Source organism: Rhinoraja longicauda, chromosome 23 (assembly GCF_053455715.1).
Source record: "Rhinoraja longicauda isolate Sanriku21f chromosome 23, sRhiLon1.1, whole genome shotgun sequence".
In the NCBI taxonomy this organism is placed as follows: domain Eukaryota; kingdom Metazoa; phylum Chordata; class Chondrichthyes; order Rajiformes; family Arhynchobatidae; genus Rhinoraja; species Rhinoraja longicauda.
This window is the reverse complement of record NC_135975.1, coordinates 15672132-15693876: the sequence shown is the minus strand read 5'-3', so window position 1 is coordinate 15693876 and position 21745 is coordinate 15672132. Positions and strand designations below refer to the sequence as shown.

General features: G+C 41.5%; 2 protein-coding genes across 12 annotated transcripts in view; both read left to right on the top strand.

Annotated features, from left to right (window-relative positions):
• sema3c (sema domain, immunoglobulin domain (Ig), short basic domain, secreted, (semaphorin) 3C) overlaps nt 1-21745 on the top strand; it is a 206937-nt gene that overhangs the window by 126083 nt on the left and 59109 nt on the right. For 10 of the 11 annotated variants that reach the window (XM_078419759.1, XM_078419755.1, XM_078419752.1 and 7 more), the window contains one exon: nt 10766-10904. In XM_078419759.1, coding sequence (XP_078275885.1) covers nt 10802-10904 — 103 coding nt within the window. In that variant the 5' untranslated portion in view covers nt 10766-10801. Of the gene's footprint in view, nt 1-917; nt 961-10765; nt 10905-21745 lie in introns of those variants that run through there. The other variant, XM_078419760.1, reaches the window with a different exon arrangement.
• LOC144605094 (small ribosomal subunit protein eS17-like) lies at nt 13148-13761 on the top strand. The gene is made up of 2 exons (XM_078420146.1): nt 13148-13390; nt 13600-13761. The coding sequence occupies exons 1-2, from the start codon at nt 13148-13150 to the stop codon at nt 13759-13761; spliced, it is 405 nt and encodes a 134-aa protein (XP_078276272.1).

The window sequence follows — 21745 nt, the reverse complement described above, 5'->3', positions numbered from 1 at the left end:
GATAATTAACAGGGTAATTAACCAGCGATTCATGTACAAATGACTCATTGTGTTTAACAACTGATGCAATTGCAACATGGCATATTTGCCGATAAAGTAGTGAAAGGTACTCTTTGTTCCAACCTCGTCTCTGAGATCAAAATGTAAAAATACTTTGTCTCCATGGAACCAAGGCCTGATCTCGACTGCTTGGAGCCATTCACAAGATATATTGGGCTATAAATTCCTACATGTAGCAAAATGTTAATGTTACACTAAAGGATGTTATCCTCATCACTAAACCCAATGGATGGAACCACTCAGAGGTAAATCTATTTTAACCCTCCAGCATCCACCTCCTCCAACAACCAAATGAATTCCGACCCTGACAGCACCACCTCTGCATTTCTTTAAACTGACAATCAAGGACCTAATCTCCATCCAACACTGTGCATCAAGACATATTCCATGCCCCCAATGACCCTTAAGGTTCTGAATAATCCCCCATCTCCATCCCCAGGCACCCTGAATGAAGCTCTGACCCTTCCCCTCATTGTGATCTCCTACCTGACTTTCTACAAGAAAATGGCCCTTGCACATACACACGCACACACACAGTGTAAACTTGACTCTATTTTACTAATGTAAAGTGTAGGAAGGAACTGCAGATGCTAGTTGACACTGACAATAGAAACAAAAAGCTGTAGTAACTCAGCAGGACAGGCAGCATCTCTGGAGAGAAGGAATATGTGACATTTTGGGTCGAGACCCTTCTAATGTAAATATTTGTCATCGGTCCTTATGCCAAAAAATCTTGCCATATGTGTTTATTGGTTTTAATCTTTATTGAAGCAAAGCCTGGTACCACAGGAAAAAACAGTGCAGCTAGTCTATTGCTTCCAATCAAGATTTACAAGGAGAAATGTGTAGGAAGGAACTGCAGATGCTGGAACCTGTCTCTGGCTACCTACAGTAAATGTGGTGAGAGCCATTTTATTTACCTCCATTTTACTTACCTCCCAGTATTTGGCTTAGTTGAAGTAAATCGAATCTTGGGGTGGCACAATAGTGTTACAGCTGTCTCTCAACTCCAGAATTCCAGGTTTGTTTCCGACCTCTTCCGCTCTCTGTATTTCCACAATTTCCTCCTACATCCCAAATACGTGCTGACTGACGTTGAATTGGCTACTGCCTGATACTCCCGCCCCTGGTGTGGGTACAGGGAAACAAATGGGGCTCTGGATTGCTCCAAGAGCCAGCATATACTCCAATGGGCCGAATGGACTCCAATGTCACATGGAAATATGAGTATGTGGAAATCAATACAGTCAGTGGTCAATACCTTCATATATTCGGTGCCCATGGCCAAAGATGAGTACCCTCCTCTTTTACTGTCCTCTGAAAATGATGTTCTGTGCAACTTTGGTTGGAGCTATCTTGGTGCTTTGAAACGTTCTAGATCCAATCAAAAATCTGCAATGAATATTCATTATGGAACGTTACAGCTAATATCTCAATGGCGTTGTTGTCATGCCTCCATTGTAAGTTTGAGATGTGTGGCAGGCAGCAGAGGATACCAATCCAGGTTTACCTGGAGATGCCAGCACTGAAAGGGTTACATTTACTACATTACCTTTTCAAAAATTCTACTTCTTGCTTTTCCTCATTTTAAATCAAAATCTTGTGTAGATACATTCCTGAATAAATTTAGAAGAATGTCCAGATTAGATCAAGTAGCATCTAAATGAACAAGCATCTACTGAAATGCTTGTTGAGAATCATTCAGATATCAAAATTCAAAATGCACAAAGATGTGAAATGTCATAATTTGTAAAGAACCTTGCTAAATATTTTAGAATAGCTAGCAAGGAGTTTTGCGGTTTGAATTTATTCTTGGATGTTGTGAGATGGAATGTATCATCAAGATTAAATAATAACCTTATAATGTCATATCCTCCAAACTGCTACTGCCTGGAATAAATCTAGTTTTTTAAAAATATCCTCTCAGCTCCTTGATATGTTACAGCTTTACAAAACATTTCGTGATAATAGTCTGCACATTTTGTTTGCGGAAAAAGTAGTCATTTTATACTTCCTTTCTCTGTTAGTTTTTTTTGTGATGGTGCCATGACACATTATTGTGCATCTTGCTGCTATTTATGTCTGTATTTATTTTATGAATGCAATGTCAAGGAAGAATTGTCCAGATGTAATATAAATAGATGGGAGAAGGGCAATTCACAAGGTTACAAAATATTGTAGGCGACAAAGCTGTTTTAACTTTTCCTATGGCTTTAACAATCTTCCGTATCAGATCACTTCCCTGATTTTGCCTTCCCAGGTCACGGTGCAGGAGTCCATCTACTCCACCCCTGATATACTAAAGTTTGTTTAGAATTGATAATGAATAGAATTCTGTGCATTTCTCCTGAACGTTAAATTGGATTAATCATTATCTACTACTTAGTGTTCTATTGTCCTATGATCTAGTGACTCAGCATCTGTCCTTGTAATTGAGACTCGGCTTGGTAGAGAAAGTTGAGGCCATTTTATTGCAAAACATCCATGCTTGGTTTACTGATATCGATGGATTCTCTCTTGATCTTATTTTTCAAGGTCGCATGTGATGTTGATCATGCCATATCTAAAATACACTTGAATTTTAGCTATAACTTTATTGGCGCAGTGATAAAACTGAAATAGTTTATGTAGCAAAATGTTAGATACCCAGTGAAATATTTAAGACAATGAAAGGCTTACAATGATTTGTAATGGAACTGACAGCACTGTACAATCACTATCACAATAATACTTTATTAGCCAAGTATGTTCTGCAACATACGAGGAACTTCGTTTGCCATACAGTCATAACAATAAAAAGCAACAGGACACACAAAATACATTTTAACATGAACATCCACCACAGTGACTCTGCATTCCTCACTGTGATGGAAGGCGAAAAAAAAGTTCAATCTCTCCCTTCTTTGTCCTCCAGCGGTCGGGGGCCTCTAACCTTCCGTTGACGGGACGATCTTGACTCCCGTAGCCGGCAGCGGGCCTCCCTCGTCGGGGCGATTAAGCTCCTGCATCGGGGGGAATCTCAGCTCCATCGAGCTAGCGATCTACCCCGGGTCGGAGCTTGTCGAACCTTGACCGGTCTCAACCCGAGACTGCGAGCTCCTTGATGTTAAATCCGCAGGCCGCGTTGGAGCGTCGATCCCAGGCAAGGGATCGCACGCTCAGATGTTAAGTCCACAGCCCCGCGGCGGCTCAAAGTCAGTCCCAGGCAAGGCCGCCAGCTCCACGATGTTAGGCCGTAGAGCAACCGGAGATACGATCTGGAAAACAATCGCATCTCCGGCAAGGTAAGAGATTGAAAAAGGGTTACCCCCTCCCCCTTCCCCACCCCCACGTAAAACAAACCAGAGAACATTTGCACAAACTTTAAAAACTTACCAAAAACAACATAAAGTTCGAAAAGGACAGACAGACTGTAGGCGAGGCAGCCATCGTGCGGCGCCCCCTGGTGGCCTTGTACATTCCAGAAACAAGGAACTACAGATGTTGGTTTACAGAAAAAGACACAAAGTGCTGGAGTAACTCAGCAGATCGGGCAGCTTCATATTTAAGAGGGGGGGAATTATATTTTCTCTGGCGTTGGTGCTTAATTTCAATTCAATATGAGGAAATGGTAGAAAAAGTTCAGTTCTGAAACTGATCTATAAATAAAATTAATTGATACTTATCTGCATAAAATTGTTTCAACCCTTTTTAACACGGGTTATATAAGCTCTGATGGCTGATTACATTACATGGAAATTAACAATAGTTAGTCTCAGTACCGTAAGAATATTATCGCTCTCATCGTTCTAACTCCATTTTGACCTTGCACACTTTACAAGTCAAAGGTCAAACAAACTCCAAAATCGTTCTCAAAATGTTAACGGTCCCTAAAATGATTTATTTACTTTAAATAACCTGGATGTTTATGGTGCATTTCATTTGCGAGTGAACTGACTCTCAAGATTAATTGCCTAGATATTCAATGGCTTTTTATTTTGCAGTGCAGCACAATTCTAAATGAATTAAACATGAGTACAACATGCTTACAAACATTTTCCAGGTGAAGTCAGGCCAATCAATAAATTAGACAGGGCATTTGAAGTAGTGAGTAACCCTGGAAACCCTGATATGGCTTCTGCGTTTCTCCCCACGTGATCTAACTTTTGGTGCATTTCAGGGAACAATTTCAGGCCACAATGTGTCAGGCTGCTTGGTATTGGGCACTGCTGAGACTACAAGGAAGGTAGATGAAAATCTTGCCCAAATCTGTAGCTCGTCACAACCTTGCCCCTTGCTGTTGCTTCTGACCCATCCTGATACCAGCATCGCCAAAGCAGAATCAACACCATACAGCTATGGTGCCAGCTTCATCAATCCCCTTCCTCTGCCTTTATCGGCTTCAAACAACTCTCTCCCTACGCTGGGAAAGAAAACTGCAGATGCTGATTTAAATCAAAGGTAGACACAAAATGTTGGAGTAACTCAGCTGGTCAGGCAGCATCTCTGGAGAGAAGGAATGGGTGATGTTTCGGGTCGAGACCCTTCCTCTGAAGAAGGGTCTCGACCCGAAACATCACCCATTCCTTCTCTCCAGAGATGCTGCCTGACCCGCTGAGTTACTCCAGCATTTTGTGTCTCTTTCCCTATGCTGATGGCCCTCCCTCCCCTGAGACTAGCATCGCTGAATGAATGCCGTTGGCTCCTATCCCCTGACACGGGCCAGGCACCCTCCACTGATCTCCATGGCCACCCTGAGCTCCAATGACCATCATGACCAGAAGCCCAATATCTAGTCATCTGCGGCTGATGCCTTGGTACTTGGTCACAAATACATTTTGATATGAGGACCAAGAACCAAGTCGTTTATTATGATGTGTTTATGCCATTCCATGTGCCATCCAGGGACTTCTAAAAGTGCTCAGCAATTGCATCTTTGCAAAAATGTTTATTAAAACAGTGAAGATCTTACTGAAATGCTCATGTATAAGTCATTAGACCCTGCCACCTAAATAAATGAATTAACTTTCATTATTTGCAGAACTGAGATCCTGAAGCAAAAATTAACTGTTTCTTCTCATTTCAAAACATTTTTAGAAATAATTATTTATAGTGAGAGTTTCAATTAGACCCATAAAGTCATGCAGCACAGAAACAAGGCCTTTGCCCCATTCATCCATGCTGGTAACTTGCCAACCAGTGGGCAACCAACTTGTAGTTCCCGGCTTGTCCTTGCAGCTCTTAAATAAAGGTACAACATGAGCCACCCCAATCTTCAGGTACATTCTGTGTCATGGAGTCATACAACGTGGACACAGGCCCTTCAGCCCAACTTGCCCACACTGACCAACATGTCCCTCCCACACTAGTCCCACCTGGCTGTGTTTGGCCCATATCCCTCTAAACCTGTCCTATCCATCTACCTGTCTAAATGCATCTTAAACATTACTAAACTGTTGCTAAATCTAATTCAACTGTCTCTGCTGGACCCCCAACAGTTTCTTCCCCGGCTTCCACACAAGCCGAGTACTTTATAGTAATAAAGTATTAGAAACATATCTCGAGGTTGTGTGAAGTAAGTTAACATTTCCACGGCCGGTGACTGAGGATCTCAGGAGCACGACAGATGGCTGAAAGCCTCAGGCCCAACGATCTGCCAGTCTGATTCATCTGTTGCTGTAGAGGGGTGAGGTTTCACAGCTCAAGCTGTCAGATGAAGCACTGTCTCGGGAAGCTGGTGTTGGTGTAGGTCTTGTGTGAGACCATTGTGACTTCCTACAGGTCAAATGTTTCAACCTCAATAACACCTGCCCCACCAACCCAGCAAACCAAATCACAGGAGCATGCATTGTTGTTTGTGTGTGATTGTTTCAGCTGCAGTACCTTGTCAGCTGCAAACGAGAAACTCCTCAAAGGGACAGGAAGCACCAAGCTTGAAGTAAATGTAGTTTGCTCTCCACAGTGCTGGTGACTTTCTATGCCGGGATTGGGGAGGAACTATGAATGTTTTCTTTGAGAAATTGGCATTGTTTACATTGGAGGAGGGGAGGGGGGGCGGTTCTAGTGATGCATGTACTACAGAAAGCATTTCTGGTGCACACTCACATTTACACCATATTTATTTTGTACAAATTGTACCGAGCATCATATTGGTGAGTTTGTTGAGTGTGGAGCTGAAATCTGCAGATAGGTGGGGCAGGCAATTCATCAATTGTCTTACAATTTGCATTTACTTCCAGTTCAATCATTTGGGAGCTCAGTGGTCTGGCTGAGACCTTCCATAATTCTACTTAGCTTAGTTTAGTTTAGTTTAGTTTAGAGGTATAGATGGAAACACACCCTTCGACCAGCGTGTCCGAGCTGGCCAATGATAACATGCACGCCAGAAGGAATTTACAGAATTGTGACAATTTACAGAAGTCTATTAACCTATAAACCTGCATGAAATGTGGGAGGAAACTGGAGCACCTGGAAGAAATGCATGGAGTCACAAGGAAACAGTACAGACAGCAGCGATAGTCAGGATTGAAACCGAGTCTCTGGAGCTGTAAAGCAGCAACTCTACTGCTGCGCCACAACAAAGCCCAATTACTTGGCAGGTTAAAGGAATCATCAACTGCTTATGGATTAATTGCTGACTGCTATCTGTTGTTGTTTTTAAGTGTTTGGTACCCCTTTTGGTTGTTTCAGCTTCTGAATTCATTATGTAATGAGGAAGGTGTTGGAGATCTTTGTCTCGGTTGCTATACAAACCAGCTTCTTCCTGACATTGCTGTATTTGGAGGCATTGGGTGTTTCCCTTTGAAGAGAGTTTCATTGAGAGAACAAGAAGCTGTGGTAAGGGAAAAAAAGTCCTCTCATACTGTTCAGAATGCAATTTGTAATCAAAATATCAGCAAGGTACATTGTGTCAGGCAATTGTGCATCAGCAAGGGAGGCCGCCACAGAAATTAGCTCAGTGTTGTAGCCATAACCCCAGCTGGTGGAGCCGTTGTTTGTGGCTTTCAAGGTGACCATAACAATGTATTTCAATGTGTCTGCCCCTTTTAGACTTGACCCACAGATATTTCATCATCTTGGACTTTGTCGTCCAGTGTTGTACAGGAGAGTTCACTGAGGCTGTCTGTTCCTAATGAGCCAACCGCATTCATTCTCTCACCAGACATGGACCAGTGCAGAAAGAAATGGGAGTGGTAGATTTGCAGCTATTTCCCTGGAAAAGGGTGGCTTTGATGGCACAAACAACACACTGAAGATGGCAGTGAATTCTGGATGCAAACTCTGCACGACACCAGAACCGAGCAAAACATCAGATCATCAAGTGTATTGGCTGGCCAATGGGTGGGATCCTGGCAGTAACCATGATGCCTTCTTTCTGCCTTGGTATCAACAGTAGCTACATTTAAGCCTTCGTTGGAAGCCAAAGGGCTTCCAAGTCAATGACAATAAAAGTCATATTGACATTCAACATCTAATAAAGCAGATGGTTGAAGTTTCCGTGCCCTAAACCATTATGGATACATCCTGAGGGAGAGGGTGATTCAAGATTAGTTGTGGTCTACTTTATGCTGCACAATTTCACAACGTTGAACCAATGCTCTTCCTGTCGACCCTGGCAAAATGAAGATGGTAACTCAGTGAGCTCGTCCCTACCTGGACTGTCAGCAAAACCTTCAATGCAGTGTGAAATTAAAATAAAAAAAACATCAATTCAATTCCATATTGGTCAACGTCCCATATCTCTCCTTCCCTTTGCCACAGACTATGCCAGCGAGTATTTGCCCTGTACTAAACCGCTGATCTTGGGGGAAACAATGCCGGTATCTGAAGCATTGTCCCCAGTGGGGACACCTGGAGCAGCAGCCCAATTCTTCATGGAGGTGCCCTGAGACATAAACAAGGGACCACGTGGTGACCTGTGCAAGCTCCCCCCACAACCATCATAACCCACAGCCTCTGTCCCAGCCTGGACTGTCAAGGGCTGCATCTCTCATTAGAAACACCTTATATGAATTTTTGTTAAATGTTTTAAACGTTTTAATCATAGAACCCTTAAAATACTTTAAACAAAGTGCTTTCAAAAGGGTAAATGCTTACCTCAATTCCTCTTGGCCGGTCTCCGCCTTTGAAATCAATGGGGAGCTGCTCCCAGTATCAGCTCCTCAGCAGTTGACTGCGGACAGTAATAGCTGATTTCCATTTGTAGTGATATGGAAGTAGGTTCACTTGTTAGTGGGTTCACTGTCCTGTCCCCTGCAAAACCTGACTCAGGGTAGTGATTTGCAACCGAGCCCATGGTATTAAAGGGAAGGTGAATGGCCAACCCAACAACTTTATATGATCGTTTGCAAATAGAAACAATGAGTTTTGATGCAAGGCTAATAATCTGAAGCTCTGGTCTCCCCCCCACAGATTCTGCCTGACCTGCTGAGTTTTCCAGCACTGTCGCTTTTTATTTCAAATATTTAGTATTTGCAGTGTTTTGCTCTTTGATTATTTATAAAAAGAAAAGCTCAATAGCACGAACATGGGGAAACCTTCAATGGAGATTTGTCCACATAAAGATGTGAGTGAGTTATATTCAAAAAAGGCTTAGTGAATATATTCAAGTTTTAATGTACTCTTGGGATCGGAGGAGTTTTCATAAACGTTGTAATGCAATCTGTGCTGCAAGATAATAGCAGAGCTTTTGAACACACTCCCAACCATCTGTGGTTTTATGGTGGTGTCAAAAATTACCATGAGATTACTAAGACAAGCTTCCTATCCTTTTATGTCAATCCTCAGTCTAACTAGTGCTTTCAACTTTGGTGCTGCCTTTCACTTTGCCTTTGTCTTTGCTGAGAGTTCGTAGTAGAAATAAAACTCTGCTGTCGGCAAAGTTATATTAAGGCTTTGTGATGCTAGGAATGTAATTGTGTGAGAGAGAATTGTGTGATCATGTGGTCCCGATGGGGTATTGGTTACAAAACCAGAGCAGCACTGTTGACCTGTACCACCTGCTCCCATTGAAAGCTTAGGATCCTAGAAATAGCCCCATGATGCCCAAATCTATTTTACAAATGAATGTTAGTATATATTTCCCCACTAACATCAACACCGGTGCAATGTGAATGATGTTGTGATTTACAATGTGCAAAGAGAATGTCTTGGAGATAGAAAGCTAGAAATTGAATTGGTCATTTTGAAGCGACATTAAAGAATTTAGTGATGAAGACTGGGTTTAATATTGATTGAAGGTTTTACATGCTGGAATGAATGTTTGTAAAACATTCACCTTGCATGTTTCCGGTGAGTGACAAATGGATGTAATCGGATATTGAGTTGTAAATCACAACTTCGAATCACAATAGCAGCTTTTAAATCTGCTTGCCATATGTTGCCTTCAATGAAAGCCCAATGTTCCAGCATCAAATCACCCAATTATAATGAACTAGGAATCCAATCCTAACACGTTTATTTGCTACCTAGAGATGATTCAGATGTATCTGTATCTTTCCTGTTTGTTTCACAGCTTTTCCTTTACCATTGATTTATTGACATTATTATCAGATGTATGTTTTACAAAACATTTTTAAGAGGTTTCTCTCATATAAGCACACACATTTTTAAGAGCGGGTGCTCATACTGAATGATTGGCTCATACTGAATAATAAATGTTAGCCTGAATATAGGGTGACTGAAGCAGGTTGTAGTTTGATGTACCAGGCTCGGTTTTAAAGGGGATTTAGTGGTCCTCAAAGCAAGGAAGCCAGAAAGTGTTTCACAAGAAGATACTGTGGAGTGGTAATTAGTATTGCAGCCTCGCAACTCCATGGACCAGGGTTCAATCTTGACTCGGGAGCTGTTTGTGTGGAGTTTGCTTGTTCTCCCTGTGACCACGTGGGTTTCTCTTGCTGCTGCAGTTTCCTCCCACATCCCAAAGACATATGGTTGACTGGTTAATTTGTCCACTGTTAACTGCCCTCGGTGCAGCTGTGTGATGGAAGAATCGAAGGATGTTGATGTCCTTGTGAGAGAGGTCACAGGGAAATAAGTGGCGGTATGGAACAGATGGTAATGTACTGAGAGGTGGAATAGACTCGATGGGGTGAATGGCCTATCTCTATGTTGGACTACAATGTGATATCTTCACTTATACCATCTCACCCTTCCTGCGACTGATGCAATCACTGCTTATTCCTGGGAATGAAGTCTCTCACTATGCAGAGAAAAAAAACAAATATCTGGGGAGGGAATCTCACAATAATACGAGCAGAATGTTAACATGACCAAGGTGGAAAATTTAGAGGTGGCATGAAGTTCAGCCATAAACCAGAGTGACACCATATTATAGAAGTGAAGTGAACCATTTTATTACTTGAATTCATTTTAACAGTGCAGCTTATTGTATCTCCAGATTTTTATTATCATCTTATCTTTTTGTTTGGAAGCTTAGCGAGTCTCCCGAGGCAATAGAAATATTCTTGGAGATTGTTGATGGGATAATGCACTTGTGGGAAAATGAACGTGTTCATGACATTTCATACCGTCTCAATCTGATTACAGCTGAAGGCAAGCAATATTTTTTGGAAATGCGGCACTTTCTAATGGATTAACACAAGTATTAACTTTTCCAATGTGAGACAGCAACTCTACTGCTGCGTCACTTCAAAGCCCGATGTCATTTGGGTGGTATATTGTAAAAAAAATTTAAGTAACATTTTCTGTCTTCATTTTCCTGCAGGTCATTTTGGCTGGACTAAACAATCGAAGCTCAAAAATGGTTAAATTATTTCTTCTCGTGGTTCTCGGGACCATTCTGGAGTCCAGCAAAGTCTTTGGCCTGCAACAGACTTTGCCTCGAGTGTACCTCACATCTAACGGTAAGTGCAACATAAAATATAACACTTTCTATGTTCAGAACTGTTAAGTATCTTTACAATCTTTTATCTGGACTTTCTCCGTTAAACACAAATATTTTAGTTTAGTTTCGAGATATAGCACTGATATAGGCCCTTTGGCCCAACGAGTCCACACCGACTAGCGATCCCTGCACATTAACCATATTCTTCACACGCTAGGGACAATTTACACGTATACCAAGCCAATTAACTTACAAATCTGTATGTCTTTGGAGTGTGGGAGGAAACCGAAGATCTCAGAGAAAACCCACGCGGTCACGGGGAGAACGTACAAACTCCTAACAGACAGCACCTGCAGTCGGGATCGAACCTGGGTCTCCGGTGCTATAAAGCAGCAATCCTACTGCTGCGCCACCATGCTAAAACATTGTGAAATAGAAATTGATAAGCAGTGCTGAGATGTGATGGAGAATGGGAAAGATCATGAATTCCTTTTTGCTCAAGGTATTGAGTTGAGATCTTCTAGTACAGTACAATGAGCTTTTATTCAATGCTGGTGGTTTCCTCAGTCTGGTGTTAATGAGGAAATGCCAAAATAGTAAAAGAATTGTGCATTGAGTGCAATAGTAAAAATAATTGTCCATCTGAAGGGTTTCTATATTCTAGCCTTTTATAATAAATCCACTTTGTGCTTTATATTCACTTAATAAGATGGAGCTGACTGTATATCTGGAAATTTTATTATGTGCAACAAACTAACTCCCTGCATTAGGAGGTAGAATGGAACACCTCAACTGGAATGTAGTTTAAAAGTGACTGAACAGAATTTATATTGTTTTTATGACATAATAATGAGGTTTTATTTATTTCCACCCGGACATCAAATAGTATCTGAATGGTTTTATACGTCTGGTACAGCAATTATTGGAACAGCCTACATTTAGTGACCTGAAATTGGCAGAATAAAACATCAACTTCTCAAAGAAGGGAGGGAGAATGCAGAAGTTCAGATCCTGGATATAAATGGCTTTTGTGTCAACAATTTCTCAGCTTGTTTCGAGCCAATTTTGTCATTACTAGGTTATCTGAAGGCGAAAGGCTCAACCTTGGGGGACCATCGATGGAGAAAGTGATTGCTCTTAACTACAAGGTGTCATGACATTGGCAATGCCGAAAGAAGTCAGTGTGATCAGCCGGTTTCAATCTTGTGCTGAAGAAGATGCAATAGATGCAGGAAGTTGAAAATATTAAGGCAAAAGGGCACATTGGCATGCATATCTTCTTTGACTTACAAATGCAATTGAAGTTCTTGAAAGTGAGGGTAGAATTTAAAGGTTCATAAACACTTTGCTAGGCTGAAAGACGATGGCTCTTTCTGTAACCAGAATTATCTTTACACCAACACGTAGACCTGTACAATGCGAGGATTTGAGCACTCCCATTACTCAAATTCAAATTCTCAAGGGTGGCGCAGTCGTAGAGTTGCTGCCTTACAGCACCAGAGACTCAGGTTTGATGATGACTACGGGTGCTGTCTGTACGGAGTTTGTACATTCTCCCCGTGACCTGCATGGGTTTTCTCTGGGTGCTCCAGTTTCCTCCCACATTCCAAAGACATTGAGGTTTGCAGGTTATTTGGCTTGCTTAAATTGTAAGTTGTCCCTAGTGCGTGTAGCATAGTGTTAGTGTGCGGGGATCGCTTGTCGGCGTGGGCTCGGTGCGCCCAAGGTCCTGCATCTCTACTGAACATCTGTAACTAAACTAAATGCAAGATTAGGAGTAGTTTGGAGAGAGATGGGGAAGTGGGGTTGGGGCACTCATTGAAAACATGAAGGCAGAAGTCTGGTGTCCACTCATCATTGGACTCAGAACCAGGATTGTTACCATAAAGACTTGCTCCATTGTGCTCGGAAGGTCGCTTTAATGCAAGAATAAAACTTTCTTTAATCAATTATAATTGGTAGCTATAATTTACATGAGTGACTTTTGAAGGACTATAAAATATTTCTGTCTTCTGTATTGTACAAAATATAACAAAATGTCTCTCAAAGTATCCCTGAAATGGCCCTCTGAGAAGGAAAACTGTCTTCCTGCTCCCTGGCTTACATGTGCCTGCAGACCCATCACAGTGAGCTATTGTTCAGTGCCTCCTCAGTTCATGGGCAGTGAGGGAAAGGATAGTGATATATAAGCATCCTCAGAGCAAAACCAGCGGAGCATTCAGTGGTGCACCTGTCCTGTGGAGAGTTGCTGCCACGACCAAGATGAGTCGTGTCAGGGCTAAGATGGTCAAGAAAGCTGCTCGAGTGATCATCGAGAAATACTACACCCGCCTCGGCAATGACTTCCACACAAACAAAAGGGTTTGTGAGGAGATTGCAATCATCCGCACCAAGAAACTCCACAACAAGATTGCAGGGCATGTGATGCACTTAATGAAGCGTATCCAGCGTGGACCTGTCAGAGGCATCTCCGTCAAACTGCAGGAAAAAGAGCGAGACAGGAGGGTGTTGTGCTGACCGTATAATAACAGAAGCCTTACACCTGGATAATGATCCAAAGACTTTATTAACTACATAGCAAGCACGACCTCACGCCTGCACGTTCCACTTACACTAACCCGAATCTCGCAAGCAGTGGTCACTCAAAAGTTAAAGGGGCGTAACTACAAAAGCATGACGCATAACACGAGTGACACCATTACACTAATCTACAGAGGGATAACTATGTCCCAGAGGTCCCTGCTCTGGACCAGGAAATGATTGAAGTGGATCCAGACACCAAGGAGATGCTGAAGTTACTGGACTTTGGCAGCTTGTCCAATCTTCCGGTCACGCAGCCTTCAGTGGGAATGGCGTTCAGGACTCCGACAATCTAACGTTTATTTCTGCCATGTTCTTACAATAAAAAAACGAAAGAAAAAAAAAAGCATAAATATCAAACTCTCCTGGTTTTGCAGCTAGAACTGTTTAAAATGGACTTCAGAGCCGTCCTTAATAAACATTGGACGTTAGTATTGGGTCAACGGAACCAATGATATTTTTAAACCAGTGCCCTCTGCCCTCTTGGTTTCTGAGCTCTTGGTAATTTTCTGATGGAGCATTGATACCCCCTCAAATGGTGGCCCCAGTATCACTTCAAATTCCACAACTAAAAAGATTTGCATTACATTAATATGTGTCTTTATTTTTCTGAGGCCCTTTGTCGGTGTACTGCACATGTTTGATTTCTGTGAAAACATTAAATTAGAAGAAGAGATCAAGGATCATACAAACTGCACATTTTTTTAACTCAGTTTCTCCATTAATCAATTAAATCTCCCGGTGCAGCTTAAGAGGGCAAACTTATCAGCAATTGTAGTTCGACACAAAACATGTGCCTTTAATGAAGGAGTACTTGCACAGCTTCCATAAGAGTTGGCACATGTCTGAAGGGAGAAAAATGATTGAGTTTATCTGATATCTAAGTGCTTAATGTGTGCGACGCATATCCCCATTGCCAATTGACAAGATAAGAAGCATGCTGCAATATTCTGCAGCTTCTCTGGGACGGAAAAATTCAAGTGAACGCAATGGCAGTGTGGCCTTAAGCCACAGATCACGATCAACTGACTTGTTCCATTACATTGTTATGAAATAAACTGTATAACCTCAGACAATCAAACAGTTTGTAGATTCAGAAATAAAAACAAATTTGCTGCAACAAGGCAGACCAGGCATCATCCATGAAAAGAGAGTTAATGTTATAAATCTCTGTCCTTTCATCGGGGTCATTGAACCCACCAGACAGACGTGCCTGACCTGTTAAGTACTTGCAACATTTTCTGTTTTTATTTCAGATTCCTAGCACCCACAGTATTTTTGGTGGTGTGCAGATTCAGCTTTGTATAACTCCCTTGTGCTCTAACATTAATTTGAAACGCAAAACGTTGAATGCTTTTGTACATATTTCATTATTGGCAATATATATCAAAGGAACATAAGAATATAATCAGAATTAGAAGCAGGAGTAAGCTATTTGGCTCCTCGTGCCTATTTCATCATTCAATAAGATCATGGCTAATCCTTCACCTCAGCACCACATTCCTCCACTAACCCCAGATCCTTTGGTTTGTTTAAGATGGAGTGCAAGTTCTGGGGCTTGAGATGCATAACTTGCCAGATCTTTGATATGTTATATTAATGTTTTGACATTTATATCTCATGAAGGAGTCGATTGTATTAAGGCCATCAATGTGAATCTAGGGAACCATGAGATGATATTTATAAATATATTTTTCAGTTAAATGGCCTTTTCCTGTGTTTCTGAGAATAGAGCAGATTGTTACAGGAAGGTGAAGGCAATTTAAAAATAATTGCCCTTGAGCAAGACCATGTAGAGACTTTTAAACTTTTATGGATTTCCTGCTTGCAACCTAAATCAAACATAGTGAAATAAAAGCACAGAAATCTGCTGGACACGATTCTTAAAATTTCACTCTTTGCTATTGTTTTCTTATGGTTGGAGGATAATAGTCTCATTCATACATGTATCATTTCACAGTTTCCTTAACTGAAGTTAAAATACTTCACAAAGTAGCCCCAATTTAAAACTAGGTAAATTATTAAGCCACGATACAGTAAAACCAACTGTTTTATATGCACTTATTTCTACACTACAATGTGAAAATGACTGGGACCACAGGCTACACCAGAAAAGGGTCTGCAATGCTTCAGTGGGAATAGAATCGAGGGATTTTGCAGGATAGGGTCTGTGTTTACCCCAGAGTAAAACATGAAGACTATGGATAGACACAAAAAGCTGGAGTAACTCAGCAGGTCAAACAGCATCTCTGGAGAAAAGGAATAGGTGACGTTTCAGGTCGAGACTCTACTTCAGACTGAGAGTCAGGGGAAAGGGAAGTGAGTGATATAGATGGTGATGTAGAGAGATATAGAACCAGTGAATGAAAGATATGCAAAAAAAGTGACAATGATGGAGGAAACAGGCCATTTTTAGCTGTGGCCTAGGTGAGAACGAGTACAGACTATGAGGCTCAACAAGGAGACTTTGAAGCTGGTACGACTTGGGCAGGGGTGGGATGGAGAAAGAGGGAATGCAAGGGTTACTTGAAGTTAGAGAAGTCAAGATTTATAGCACTGGATTGTAAGCTGCCCAAGCAAAATATAAGATGCTGTTCCTCCAATTTGCATTTGGCCTCACTCTTCCAATGGAGGAGGCCTAGGACAGAAAGGTTAGTGTGGAAATGCGAAGGGGAATTAAAGTGCTTGGCAACCAGGAGATCTGGTAGGTGCAGGCAAAGACTGTGGAACTTGTTGGGGAAAGTTAATGGTGATTTCCTGAGGACAGTCCATATTACAGTTAAGGAGGTGCTGAATGTCCTAAGGTGTATGAAGGTAGCTACATCTCCCAGGCTTGACCAGATATATCTAAGGACCCTGTGGGAAGCTGGAGAAGAACTTGCAGGAGTCCTGGCTGAGATATGAGTGCACATCATGGTGGGGACACAGGAAAGAGAGTGGGAGGAAACAAAACAAAATCTGCAAATAATAAAAATCCAAGAGCCGAGAGAAACGAAGCTGAAATAAATGATTACAGGTGAAGAAATATGGATGAAGAACAATTGAATCCAAAAATAGATCCATAGTCCTCAATGCCCAATTTCGGAATTTATAGAAGTGACTTCAAATATAACAGACTTTGGATTTGCAGATTTGCCCAAATTTTAATATTACTACTCAAGACGGGATAGCCTGATATCAATAGTGGGGACCCCATTGAAAATATTTTTTAGGATAATAGGACTTGTAGAAAATCATAATGCAATTGGGAAAGATCATTGTAGATTTATGAAAGGGCCAATTGACTTTCACATACTCAGTAGAAACTGTAGACGATGGAAGAACTGGATGGACTATAGATTTTTAAGAGGCATTTCATAGAGTGGTTTTTAAAAGATAATTTAATAAAATTCAGGTTAATGAGATTGGATGCCCGCCGTGGCTGGTATGAGGAGTGGAGAATGGGTCAAAACAGATAATATTTGGTTTGGTAGCTTGTGACCACTGACGAGTCACAAAGGTCAGTGCTTGAGTTTCTGGTGCTTGTGTTCTTTATCCACGAAGGGACCGTATGTGCTGAACCCAAGGTTTCTATGTTACAGACCCAGTTGAGCCACTAATCGTGAGGAGGAGACAATTAAGTTTTAAAGGGGAATTGTCAGCTTAACAGCATGGGCATAAATACAATGTGGGGAAATGCAAAGTTATTTTGGTAGGAAAGGTATGAAATAGTGGAAGACAGGGCTGCTTTGATTTTCATAGATCATTGTTCATCTTTTCAATGGATCGCCGAAAGTTAGAGTAGAGCTGGCAATTAGAACATTTCATGAGCTATAATTCCGTAAGGTTTGAAACATATAAAGTTCTTCATGGAATTGAGAGGCAGGGAAAATGTTACCTCTAGACAGAGGTCTCAAATAAGGAGCCAGGGTCTCAGAATAAGAAATTGCCTTTCAGCACCGATGAGGAAAAATTTCCCCTCTTAAATAACATTTGGGAATTTCCTCTCCTAGTGGACACTCGGTATTGAGTGACATCAAAGGAATACATTTCAAAATACAAAAGAAATAGGGGAATATAGGAATAGTGATTAAATGCATAATGCGGAGGATGAGCCGTAATATTATTGTGTAGTGGAGCAGGTTTGAGCAGCCTATAATTGCCCTATTTAGTTAAGCATTTTTTTCTTTTATAGTGAAGCTCTCCCTGTACATTATATGACTGGCATTAATAGTTTGATATCTACATAAATCATGTACAAAGGAACTTCAAACAAACATGTACACACATCCTGCTTTTATAAGCATTTTATTGGGCATTTTTACAGATTTCCAGTTGATCATTGTTGGTACCAGAATTACACACGTATCACCGACTTGGGGATATGTTTAATTTAGTTTAGTTCAGAGATACAGTGTGGAAACAGGCCCTTTGGCCCACCCAGTCCGTGCTGACCAGCGATCCCCGCATATCAACACTATCCTAGGGACAATTTACAATTACATTTAATCAAAGCCAATTAACCTACATACCTGTATGTCGTTGGAGTGTGCGAGGAAACTGTAGATCTCAGAGAAAACCCACACAGTCACGGGGAGAACGTACAAATTCCATACAGACAGCACCTGTAGTAGGGATTGAACCTGGGTCTCTGGCGCGGAAAGCACTGTAAGGCAGCAACTCTGCTGCTGCGCCATTGTGCCCCCCCCCCCCCCTCATCAATTTTGGCCCATCAAATGTTTTCAAAATTATTCAAACTTGTATTCAAAATTACAAGGAGGTAAACAGGATTAGTGACGTTGTGTACCATTATAACAATGTTCAGCTCTTGATTGTAGACGTCATTCAAAGGGTCTTTAGTGTCAATGCCTTCACACAAGTTCTGACTTGTCAATGGAAAGGAATCTCGGTTGCAAGCACAGAAGCGAAGGTTAATAAAGTTCAGAAGATTAAGAAGTCAGTGTATTGTTGAAGAACTTCCTCCTACACAGCCTGCACAATGTTACATCCACCGACTGCCCAGCTTTTACACAAGGGATTCATTCTCCCTGAGAACACACTCAACTACGGGAAGGCTCCATTAACGGCACATGTGATACAGAGGAAATTACAGGAAATTAGCAAGTACAATGATTTTTAAAATGCGTCCATTAATTATTTTTGCAGACTGCATAAAAGCAAGATGCAATATCATATCTTTCTTTGACATATTTTAAAATGTGAATTCATTAAAATTTGGGAAGAATTTGTCAAGTAGTAAAATGTGAACTAGAAAATTATCCAGTAGAACTGATACACGGGTAGGTTTAACATCTTTATAAGGTAAAGTACATCATGGTGAAAATAGTATCCAGTATGAAAATATTATCTGAGAAATCTGCTTATGTGAGTTTGAGTAATGTATAATTAATTCAAAGAAACATTAAAAAAAACATTCATAATTGTCAAAAATCATCCAAACCAAGACTCCTGTGTGTCAAGAGTGTTTAATTGCCGTATGTACCAGCAAAAGAACCTGAAGGTGATGGTTCACGAGTTCCTGCACTTTCTCCCTGATGGCGGTAGGAAAATGAGAGCATGGCCAGGGTTGTGTGGGTCTATGATGATATCAGGCATATGACGTTGTTCCTTGCTAACTGGAATTGCAACGCCCTTGATTGGAAAAATACATGGAACTACTTTTAAAAAAACTTTAGTCTTCAATTAAAATTGTTTGTCCTCCAATTCAGTACCCTCATTTTTCTCATTACTTCATTCTTTTTCTTCAAGTAGTTCGAACGACTTCCCAGTAAGCAAACAGGCCAGATTTAGAAGCCATATATCCTTGTGCTTCTGACAGCTGAATGTTACTGTAGGTTAACTAGTAATGCACGGACCATTACACGGACCATTATCTGCGCATTGTGCATCATATTTACTACTTTGCAACACTTTGAAGCACAGGGAATGAGCTGTGGAATATACAGAGGTCATGAGCAATGCTATGTAACCCACCTTGCTGGCTGAGGGTTTAGTTTTGTTTAATTTAGTTTATTGTCATGTGTACCGAGTGAAAAGCTTTTGTTGGTGGTTATCCGGTCAGACAAAAGGCTGTACATGATTATAATCAGCCATTCACAGTGCACAGATAAAAGATAAAGGGTGCAACGTTTAGTGCAAGATAAAGTCCGATCAAAAATAGTTCAAACGTCTCCAATGAGGTAGACGCAAGGTCTGGACCATGCTCTAGTTGGTGAGAGGAAGGTTCAATTGCCTGATAACAGCTGGGAAGAAACTGTCTCTGTATCTGGAGGTATGCATTTTCAAACTTCTATATCTCATACCTGATGGGAGAGGGGTGAAGAGGGAGTGTCCAGAGTGAGTGGTCCTTGATTATGCTGCTGGCATTGCCGAGGCAGCGTGAAGTGTGGATGGAGTCAATGGAAGGGAGGTTGGTTTGCATCATGGTCTCGGCTGTGTCTACAACTCTGTGATTCTTTGTGGTCTTGGGTGGAACTGTTCCCAAACCCATGCTGTGATGCATCCTGATAAAATGCTTTCTGCAGCCCATTTGTAGAAGTTGGTGAAGGTTATTGGGGACATGCTGAACTTCCTAAGCCTTCTAAGGAAGTGGAGGCATTAGTGTGCTTACTTGGCCAGAGCTTTAATGTGTCTGGTTCAAGACAAATTGCTTGTGATATTTATTCCCAAGAACTTGAAGATTTCGACCATCTCTACTTCGCCATCCATGTAGGGTGTGTGTACTGCTTCACTTCCCAATGTTGATCGCAATCTTCTTTGTCTTACTAACATTGAGGGAGAGATTGTTGGCTTGGCAACTGGTTACGAAGTTCTCAATCTCTTTCCTGTACTCTGTCTCGGTGGTACCGTCTGCGAACTTATAAATTGAGTTGGATCGGTATTTGGCTGCATAGCCATGAGTGTTTAAGTATCGTAGGGGACTGAGAACTAATCCTTGCAGGGCAACAGTGTTGAGCATTATTGTAGAGGATGATTTGTCCCCTATCCTCACTGATTGTTGTCTGTTGTTCAGGAAGTCGAGGATCCATTTGCAGAGGGGAGTGCTGACTCCACGTTCCACAAGGAAACTTGCCGTGTGTAAATTGGCAGCTGTGTTTCCCACATTATCGCAGTGACTAAACCTCACTAGCACTGGAATTTTCTGTGGTTGTGTTGTGGAAGGCACAACATAGTACGTCTGTCTTCTAATCAAACTCAGGTCACTGGTTACACTGGCAAGCCAAATCAGCTGCTCTTAGTTCTCCAGCCTTCAGCACCAGTACAGGTAACAGCTGCCTTTGTGTACTTGCCCATGTTCAGACCCGGTGAAGCCCACGGAACTGGACTTGTGGAATCGAGCTGCCAGCCACCGTGTGCACACACGTACAGGGCTGCAGCAGGAGACCACATTTTCCCTCGTAACCTCGTCCCGAACCTTGTTAGAATAAACTGTGTCTGCAAGTGTGCTATTTGTTTCATGAAATATAAATCTATCCACCCTGGTGGTGGAATTTAATCCAGATACCATCCGCTGGCCCTTTCCACGCCTGTGACCAGGCTTAGTTTCCACGCTACTGTGTAGCTCAGAAGAGAAAGCTCCTCTAAAAACAATCATTAACACCAAATATATATTCCGTGCCTGCTGCACATTTCCTCTACAGCCTTGCAATGTTTTGGTTGAAACGGGCCCAGAATAAATCTTTCCTGCTGAGCACATGTTTTACTTGCACGGTCTTCACATTGTCTGGCAGACGATCTCCTATCTTAAAAACACATTAATATTCTTGCCCATTGCATCATGCAAAGTATTCAGGAGGAGTTCTGCGCAAGCAAATCTGCATGGAGTCTAAACAGTAGTTAACATGTTAAAACTCCTTTCTTTGAGAGTGGGACCTGATCTATTTTGTGGAAAATGATTCACTGTGCATTGATTTCTTCGAACAGGAACTGTTTGAAAATAATTAATAATGTCTGTATGAGAAACTCGATACTTAACATTCCCACGCCTAAAGTATTCATAACAAGACTCGGTTTCAATGTACAATTAAAATCATCACATTCAATTTTCAAATACAAAAGATAACCATTGTTTTTAATCACCAGATAGTCCATTTCACTGCACAATATTTTGATTTGTGTAATAACAAGGAATTGCTGATGCTGGTTTGTACCGAAGAGGGTTCCAACCCGAAACGTCGCCTTTCCATGCTCTCCAGGGATGTTACCCAACCTGCTGAGCTGCTCCAGGACTCCTTCACCTGGCCCAACTTGTCCTTGCTTTAACAACTTCTCTTTTGACTC